Source organism: Borostomias antarcticus, assembly GCF_949987555.1.
Source record: "Borostomias antarcticus genome assembly, chromosome: 36".
NCBI classification, from domain to species: domain Eukaryota; kingdom Metazoa; phylum Chordata; class Actinopteri; order Stomiiformes; family Stomiidae; genus Borostomias; species Borostomias antarcticus.
The window spans coordinates 1110566-1120565 of record NC_140269.1 but is presented as its reverse complement, the minus strand read 5'-3'; the positions used below and the strand labels follow the sequence as shown (position 1 = coordinate 1120565).

The window sequence follows — 10000 nt, the reverse complement described above, 5'->3', positions numbered from 1 at the left end:
CCTCTCCAATTTCCAAAACGTTGCTAGTTTTGTGAAGACTTCCCATTCACATTCATTAACAGCCAAGCAGAGCAGTAGTGGAGGGAGGAGTGGGCTGGTTCAGAGTCTGCAGACAGTAGTTTACAAGATATGCATTTGAGATGGGAGTTATACAGCCAATGACATGTTAAATCTATAGTCTATAGGCGAGATATAGTTTTCTATGAAGTCAATCATTTTAATGTGCAGACACTTTATTTTCATCCACCTGAAAGTGTCTGCAGTTTACTTTGAATGCTTGAAGTTTACATTATCGTTTAAATGCAATTTGAGACACTAGTCTATATAACAGGTGTCACTGTGTTGCTTGGCAGTATTGCCTTAACGCTCACTTGCCCATGCTGGGTTCGATCTTGGCTGTACAGAAATCATCACACTTCACACTAACAGATAGTATACATGAAGCAATAAACATGGTAATTTAGCGGACTCTATTGAGGTAGCCTACAGAATGCATCGCTTCAACTATCCACATGAATGAGAAATATAACGTTATGATACATTCCATTTGTCTCGGGAGGTAAATGGTAAATGGACTGCACTTATATAGCGCTTTTCCATCTTAGCGGCACTCAAAGCGCTTTACAATGACCTCTCATTCACCCATTCACACACACATTCACACACCAATGGCGGTAGCTGCCATGCAAGGTGCTAACCTGCTCATTGGGAGCAATTTGGGGTTAGGTGTCTCGCTCAAGGACACTTCGACATGTGGACAGTCGGAGCTGGGATTCGAACCACTGACCCTTTGATCACTGAACGACCCGCTCTACCAACTGAGCTACAGCCACCCCTTTGGTGCGAGTGGGAACTTGCTATGGTCACTCCTGAGGTGAGCGTTCCAGTTGCAACAGCTGATCTCGTTATCAACAGCTAACTAGTAGCTCTAGCCTTTGTTAGCAAGTTGATAACAACGCACTTAGTGGTATTGTGCGCACAAAACACCATAATAATCAGCAATAGCTTTAGCAGCTTGTTTGTCGCTCTCTACACTGCAGCCAGTAGTCAGGCGCAAGGTGAAATTTAAATATTGCTGATTTACATAATAACACTGCTGCAGCATAATTTTCCATCCGCCGGATGGAAAAATTATGGTAGGCGGGCTCTAGCGTTCTACTGTACCTTCCGGCTCGAGCTGAAAAAGTAAATGGACACCAGCCTGTTGACGCGAGCATAACACACACACAGACATACACCAGTCCTGGGCTCAGATCCCCCTCCCCTCACCCTAACCCGGGTCCGTTTACCATTCCTACCCCCTCCCTACCCCTGACCCCTGCCTCTATCTGGGCCCAGGCACATTCACGCACACACAGACACACACCAGTGTTTGCCATGTCTCTCCTATGATGTTTTTAGCCTCTCTTACTCTGAAAATGTAATTTAATGTAATTTATTGCTTTATAAATGTTCTTAGCCGGTAGACAAACATACTCCAGGAGCTTGCTCGATCGCCTTGTTGAGAGGGGTCATGGAAGAATTTTTACAGCTCACTTATCTGGCCCCCGGGTGATTACTGTTTTTTTAGCTTCCCTCTGGAATATGTAGGGGTGGGATGTCTGCCCACCTCCCTTGTTCTCTGTAAAGCGCATTGTGTTGCCTCTGGGTATGAAATGCGCTATACAAATAAAGCTTTGATTGATTGATTGATTGATTGATAACTGATCATGGCTGGATCATGGATGTATTATAAGAAGTGGATAAGGCATGCAAAGATGGTGGCCCATTCAATCCAATGAAAGTTGCTCAGTGGTGCATGAAGCAAGCCCCCATGACCAGGAACAACCAGTTTTTGGCGTAGTGGCCAAGCTCGGTATTGCAAGTGGCGCCAAGAACCTGAAACCTATGAGGAAACTAAAACCTAAATCCCCCGCTACACTGAAGTTACAGTAATATGGGTACTGTAGAGCCACCTATGAATTAATCATGGTCAAAATTTAATGGTGAGCTCCTTGGCCCATGCTGCACCCCTCCACCGAGTTTCATGCATATCGGGCAAGCCCCTGGGGTGGAGGTAACAATGTACAAGGTACCGTATAAAGCCTGCATTAGCCTGTAGCCTGCCTACTGTAGCCTGCTTGTATTCTAGCCTGTAATGCCTGTATTCTAGCCTGTATATAGTTATATAATCACAACAATGTAGCCTGCCGAACTGCTTGACGCCAACGCCTCTGTTGCTTGGCAACCCTTTTGTTAGAGGAACTATTTTGCTCGGCGGAATTGAGGGAGTGATGCTTTGTTTTGAATAAATGTTAATATTTTATATTGCTGTGTGTTTATTTTACACTAATAGCTGTAGTAACTGTTGTATAAAAGCAATAAACCATGGTTTATTGCTTAATTATACATTTGAAAACTCTTGGGTTTAGCAAAGTGCAACTATGTCTCCCATCTTGTTGACCTCCGCGACCTTGAACCTGGGTTGAAGGTCATTCAGCCAGACTGCAGGCTGTTGTAATGCCATCTCTTTCCACAGCTTACTCCACGGGGAAACTATTAACGAACCAGGCTGAAGATCTGTTCGGTTCTCGGGGTCCGAACCTTCAGCCTCCACTTCCCCAGTGGTCACAGCCAAAGCTGATCTCAGACCTGGCCTTATTACAGGAGCTGCAGCCAGAGTCTCTGGGATATTATTAATTCCAGCTGCTATGACAGGAATAAATTCAGTATGAAGATAAGCTGAGGGGGTTAGGGTTGGTAATGACTGCTGGCTGCCATGCTTGTCTGAATCCTGGAGGGGTTTGCCCTCGAATTGATCTCTCTCTCTCTCGCATGGGCGCACGCTCTCTGTCTTGCTCTCTCTCTCTCGCTCTCTCTCTCTCTCGCTCTCCCTCTCTCAATTCAATTACATTCAGTTCAAAGGGCTTTATTGGCATGGGAAACATATGTTTACATTAACAAAGCAAAAATCACAATCTCTGTTCTCTCTCTCTCATTATCTCTACCCCCCCACCCACCAAACTTACCATGGTAACTGAGCACGAAAAAGCCACTGCCACTGAAGTCACTGTGGAACTTGATGAGGATCTGATTGGACGTGCTGTAGACGGACTCCAGCGCCGTGTTCCCGCTGAACTGACCAATCTGAGGAGAGCTCTGATCCGGCCCATCCCTGTCGAAACAATACCAGGGGGTCAGGGTTCAAGCAAGGACATAGAAACGGAAACAAGAGAAGTCGATTGGTTGTACTTGAACAGAGAGTGGTAGAGCTGACTACAGAGTGGTGGAGTTGACTACAGAGTGGTGGAGTTGACTACAGAGTGGTGGAGTTGACTGGAGAGTGGTGAGGTTGACTGGAGAGTGGTGGAGTTGACTGGAGAGTGGTGGAGTTGACTAGAGAGTGGTGGAGTTGACTGGAGAGTGGTGGAGTTGACTGGAGAGTGGTAGAGTTGACTGGAGAGTGGTGAGGTTGAATGGAGAGTGGTGGAGTTGACTGGAGAGTGGTGAGGTTGAATGGAGAGTGGTGGAGTTGACTACAGAGTGATGGAGTTGACTGGAGAGATTAGATTGTGTCTGGTGGGGTTGACTAGAGAGTGGTGGAGTTGACTAGAGAGTGGTGGAGTTGACTATAGAATGGTGGAGTTGACTGGAGAGTGATGGAGTTTACTGGAGATATTAGAGTGTGTCTGGTGGGGTTGACTTGAGAGTGGTGGAGTTGACTAGAGAGTGGTGGAGTTGACTGGAGAGTGGTAGGGTTGACTGGAGAGATGTGGGGTGGACTGCAGTGGTGGAGTTGACTGGAGAGAGCAGAGTGTGTCTGACGGGGTTGACTGCAGAGAGGAGAGTGTGTCTGACGGGGTTGACTGCAGAGAGGAGAGTGTGTCTGGCGCTGTCGGGGTTGTAGAAAGAGGTCGATGAAGGAGGCTGCCCAGGAGGAAGGTCAGGAAAGAGCTGATAGACAAGCTCAATACATAATAAAGACCGGCCATCGACCACAGAGACCGCTCTACACACGCACATGTACAGTACGCACGCACGCACACATTACGCACACACACACACACACACACACACACACACACACATCACTTCATCTACTATCCCCTCTCTCTCTCTCTCCAGTAGAAATCACACACACTCCGACATGTAATGATGATGTAATGATGATGTAATGATGATGTAATGATGATGTAATGATGTCCAGGGATAGTTCCTGTTGATACCGATCATCAATCATCCACAGACCCAGCTTCCCAGTCTACACCGTAACGCTGCAAATGAACATGCCTGGAGAAGCCCTGTATGTGTGTGAGGAGCCCAGCGTGGAGAAGCCCTGTATGTGTGTGAGGAGCCCAGCGTGGAGAAGCCCTGTATGTGTGTGAGGAGCCCAGCGTGTGACCAATTAAGGCATCTGTGTGTGTTTGTGTGTGTCCTTCCCAGCATTCCACAGGGGGGCCTAATGAATGGCCTGCACCAATCAGCATGATCCCTGACACCACTGACACATCGGCACTTGGTGTGTGTGTGTGTGTGTGTGTGTGTGTAGGTGCGTGTGTGTAGTGTACGGCCCTCAGCTTGACACCTATCTAGGAGCTTAGGGAAAGTGTTTTGAAACCCCCAGAGTAGCAGACGGATCCATTAGGCTCTGCTGGATTCCACTGCTGAGGACAAGAGCAATAATCTGCCCTCCACCTGTTCTAAAGATGCATTATTGAACTGGGTGGGGCGTCGGCCTCATACAGACGCTAATATATAACCCTTCCCTCGGGACCTTCTCTAACAAAGAGCCCTTAGAATCTGAGCTTGCATAGGGGGACTTTGATTATTGTGGTTCATTTTTCTCTGCTCCGTTCACTCGCTTCCCCCCTCTCCTGTTCTCTCGTTCCGTTCACTCGCTTCCCCCCTCTCCTGTTCTCTCGTTCCCTCTCTTGCTTCAAAGCCCCGGTGTCAAACCAGTGAAGAGGACAATCATTCAGAGAACTCTCCTTCTCTCTCGGTTCTCTCTCTCTGCCTCTACAGGGACAGACGGAGAGACAGGCATCAGTGAGATCTACAGTTCAGAGAGAGAGAGTGGGGGAGAGAGAGAAAGAGAGAAAGAGTGAGAGAGAGCAGGAGAGAGAGACAGAGAGAGAGAGAGAGAGAGAGAGAGGGAGGGGGTGAAGGATGGCTGAAAGATAGATGAGTAGTAGTATAACCGGTCTCCCCTTAAACAAAGTTGAGAAATGGGAAAATTCAGCTACCATGGTTACGGCAGAAGGAACGTAGCCAATTACATGTCTGCTCTGAGAGAAGGTTAAGGAGGAGGAGGAATGCTACTTTACGCCACAGACCACAGCGCCGCAACGCAAAACAGAAAGATTCCTAATGTTTAATCGGCAAACTACCCACTGGGCGTTTTTAATAAAGAGAAAAAACAACAACAGAATTTGTTGACCCTAAGAATCTTTAACATAATCCCGTATCTTGGTGTGGTAGAAGCCCCTCAACTTCCAGTAGTAGTAGAAGAACAGACTGAGAACTTGTTAAAAACAACTGCTCCCACGCAGTGGCTAAGTCATAGATGGCTGCTATGGCAACTGTGCTACATGGGGTGCTAGTTTAATACTACAATGGCACTAGTGTGATGAGGTAATACTGCAGTACTAGTCCTAGTTACAGTATGCCTGTATACCTGTGTTAGAGGTGTGTGTTAGAGGTGTGTGTTAGAGGTGTGTGTTAGAGGTGTGTGTTAGAGGTGTGTGTTAGAGGTGTGTGTTAGAGGTGTGTGTTAGAGGTGTGTGTTAGAGGTGTGTGTTAGAGGTGTGTGTTAGAGGTGTGTGTGTGAGGTGTGTGTTAGAGGTGTGTGTTAGAGGTGTGTGTTAAAGGTGTGTGTTAGAGGTGTGTGTGTGAGGTGTGTGTTAGAGGTGTGTGTTAGAGGTGTGTGTTAGAGGTGTGTGTTAGAGGTGTGTGTTAGAGGTGTGTGTTAGAGGTGTGTGTTAGAGGTGTGTGTTAGAGGTGTGTGTTAGAGGTGTGTGTTAGAGGTGTGTGTTAGAGGTGTGTGTTAGAGGTGTGTGTTAGAGGTCTGTGTTAGAGGTCTGTGTTAGAGGTGTGTGTTAGAGGTGTGTGTTAGAGGTGTGTGTTAGAGGTGTGTGTTAGAGGTGTGTGTTAGAGGTGTGTGTTAGAGGTGTGTGTTAGAGGTGTGTGTTAGAGGTGTGTGTTAGAGGTGTGTGTTAGAGGTGTGTGTTAGAGGTGTGTGTTAGAGGTGTGTGTTAGAGGTGTGTGTTAGAGGTGTGTGTTAGAGGTCTGTGTTAGAGGTCTGTGTTAGAGGTCTGTGTTAGAGGTCTGTGTTAGAGGTGTGTGTTAGAGGTGTGTGTTAGAGGTGTGTGTTAGAGGTGTGTGTTAGAGGTGTGTGTTAGAGGTGTGTGTTAGAGGTGTGTGTTAGAGGTGTGTGTTAGAGGTGTGTGTTAGAGGTGTGTGTTAGAGGTGTGTGTTAGAGGTGTGTGTTACAGAGGTAGTACACCACCTACCAGACTGTGATGTAATAATAGACTAGTACTAGCAGACCACCTACCAGACGGTGATGTAATAATAGACTAGTACTAGCAGACCACCTACCAGACTGTGATGTAATAATAGACTAGTACTAGCAGACCACCTACCAGACGGTGATGTAATAATAGACTAGTACTAGCAGACCACCTTCCAGACTGTGATGTAATAATAGACTAGTACTAGCAGACCACCTACCAGACTGTGATGTAATAATAGAGTAGTACTAGCAGACCACCTACCAGACTGTGATGTAATAATAGAGTAGTACTAGCAGACCACCTTCCAGACTGTGATGTAATAATAGACTAGTACTAGCAGACCACCTACCAGACTGTGATGTAATTGTAGACTAGTACTAGCAGACCACCTTCCAGACTGTGATGTAATTGTAGACTAGTACTAGCAGACCACCTTCCAGACTGTGATGTAATTGTAGACTAGTACTAGCAGACCACCTTCCAGACGGTGATGTAATAATAGACTAGTACTAGCAGACCACCTACCAGACTGTGATGTAATAATAGACTAGTACTAGCAGACCACCTACCAGACGGTGATGTAATAATAGACTAGTACTAGCAGACCACCTACCAGACTGTGATGTAATTGTAGACTATTACTAGCAGACCACCTACCAGACTGTGATGTAATCGTAGACTAGTAGGCCACCTACTAGACGGTGATGTAATCATAGATTAGTACTAGTATACCATCTACCAGACGGTGTTCTAATCGTAGACTAATGCTAACAGACCACCTACCAGACGGTGATGTAATCGTAGACTAATGCTAACAGACCACCTACCAGACGGTGATGTAATCGTAGACTAATACTAGCAGACCACCTACCAGACGGTGATGTAATCGTAGACTAATACTAGCAGATCACCTACCAGACGGTGATGTAATCGTAGACTAATACTAGCAGATCACCTACCAGACGGTGATGTAATCGTAGATAGGCTCGGTGCTGAGCACGGTGAAGTTGATGTAGATGCCATTGCCGGGAGGAACCCGCACACTCCAGACACAGTCCTGGAAGTTGGGATACTCTTCCGGGTGGCCCGGTGAGTAGATGGTCCCGTTCATGGACGTGATGTTGCCTCCACACAGGGCTGAAGGAACAGTGGACAGGGTTAGCTGTTAGTTGAGCTAAAGTCAGCTGGTGAAACCCTGAAGGTGCCAGGGTTAGCTGGTGAAAGTCTAAAGGGGACAAAGTTAGTTGGTCTGTTATGATGTTGCCTCAACACAGTGCTAAGAGAACAGTGGACAGGGTTAGCTGACTGAGCTAAAGGGCCCAGGGGACAAGGTTACCCCCATGCAAAGATGAGGGTACGGGATACAAGATTCGAGTAACTGGGCTTGAAACTTATCTTATCTATCCCTATATCGCTAACCCATTAAGCTGGCCTTGCAAGCGCAGCACAAGCCAGGGTGGTTCATGCTAGTTCACTAAGATAAAGCAAATTTAGTACTACTGGTAATGACATTGAGAGTGCACTAGCTCGCTAAGCTAAAGCTGATGTAGTACTACTGGTAGTGAGTGAGAGAGTGCTAGCTCACTAAGCTAAAGCTGATGTAGCACTACTGACCGTGACAGTGAGAGAGCTAGCTCGATAAGCTAAAGCTGATGTAGCACTACTGACCGTGACAGTGAGAGAGTGCTAGCTTGCTAAGCTAAAGCTGATGTAGTACTACTGGTAGTGAGTGAGCACTAGCTCGCTAAGCTAAAGCTGATGTAGTACAACTAGTAGTGAGTGAGCACTAGCTTGCTAAGCTAAAGCTTAATGTAGTACTACTGGCAGTGACAGTGAGACTGCTAAGCTAAAGCTGATGTAGTGACAGTGGTAGTGTCGACCTTCGCAGCGCGGCACGGGGTGGTTCCAGGTGCGGCTAGTTCCGTGTAGGCAGGTGAGGGATGCCTCCCCGATGAGGGAATACCCCGGCAGGCACTCGAACGACACGGTCAGTCCGACGCTGAAGTCACCGCCTATCACGATACCGTTCCGGAATGGCCGGGGGTCGGGACAGCTCTGGAGCTGGTAGGCTTGGCGCAGGGAATTGACAGAGAAATCAATCAATAAATCAATAAATCAATCAATCAATCAATCAATCAATCAATCAATCAATCAATCAATCAATCAATCAATCAATCAGCCTTGATACTGGGGAACACTGACAACATGCTGACACTGAGTAGAGCTTGTGAATCACCGACACTTAGAAGACATTTTATTTGAAGGAGCCGAACCTTACAGCTGATCTGAACGTGGATCGTTTGCATGAGCATGAAGAGACCATGCAGAAGCCATGTTGTAGTTGGGAGGCCAGGCCTAGACTAGGCCCGTCTCTTAGGAGTTTGTTAGCTAGTTAGTAGCTGGTGCTATAGACTAGTTACCCTGGTAGGAGATGTGGAAGCCGGGCTTGTTCTGGGAGTAGTCGGTGTGGAAGAGGAAGCTGGTGAGGTGGGTGGTGCTGAACAGGGGCTTGGGCAGCTGTGGGCCGCTGAAGCGGTCGATCACCGAGCCCGTCTCCAGGTTCCCACTGCGGATCTCTAGGTAGTCGTGGATGGCCTCCGTGGAGAAGTTGAGGAAGTGCAGGTGGATGCCTGAGGGGTGGGACACACGCGCGCACACAAACATGCACGTGCGCACACACACACACACACAGACACGCATGCATGCACACACACACGCGCACACACATACACACACACATACAAGCATGCACGCACACACGCACGCACGCTCACACACACACACACACACACACACACACACACACACACACACAGACAGCAAACTCATTTGTAAACAAAACAAAATCGTATCACCTTGTAAAGTAAAGCAGTTTTAGGCTTGATTTAGTTAGTTTGGACTATACTAGTTTCAGATCTGTGAACTCCAGCTTCTCCTGGTTTAATTAGATCCAGGCTAACACACACCTCTAACACACACCTCTAACACACACCTCTAACACACACCTCTAACACACACCTCTAACACACACCTCTAACACACACCTCTAACACACACCTCTAACACACACCTCTAACACAGACCTCACACACACACCTCTAACACACACCTCTAACACACACCTCTAACACACACCTCTAACACACACCTCTAACACACACCTCTAACACACACCTCTAACACACACCTGTAACACACACCTCTAACACACACCTCTAACACACACCTCTAACACACACCTCTAACACACACCTCTAACACACACCTCTAACACAGACCTCACACACACACCTCTAACACACACCTCTAACACACACCTCTAACACACACCTCTAACACACACCTCTAACACACACCTCTAACACAGACCTCTAACACACACCTCTAACACACACCTCTAACACACACCTCTAACACACACCTCTAACACACACCTCTAACACACACCTCTAACACACACCTCTAACACACACCTCTAACACAGACCTCTAACACAGACTTCTAACACA

At 47.1% G+C, this 10000-nt stretch overlaps 1 protein-coding gene across 1 annotated transcript in view; it reads right to left on the bottom strand.

Moving 5' to 3' along the window:
* Positions 1-10000, bottom strand: part of LOC311328004 (CUB and sushi domain-containing protein 3-like) — a gene marked incomplete at its 3' end in the record, with an annotated part of 605137 nt that overhangs the window by 82881 nt on the left and 512256 nt on the right. The window contains 4 exon segments of the mRNA XM_084461116.1: positions 3009-3154; positions 7451-7628; positions 8372-8560; positions 8912-9121. Coding sequence (XP_084317242.1) covers positions 3009-3154; positions 7451-7628; positions 8372-8560; positions 8912-9121 — 723 coding nt within the window.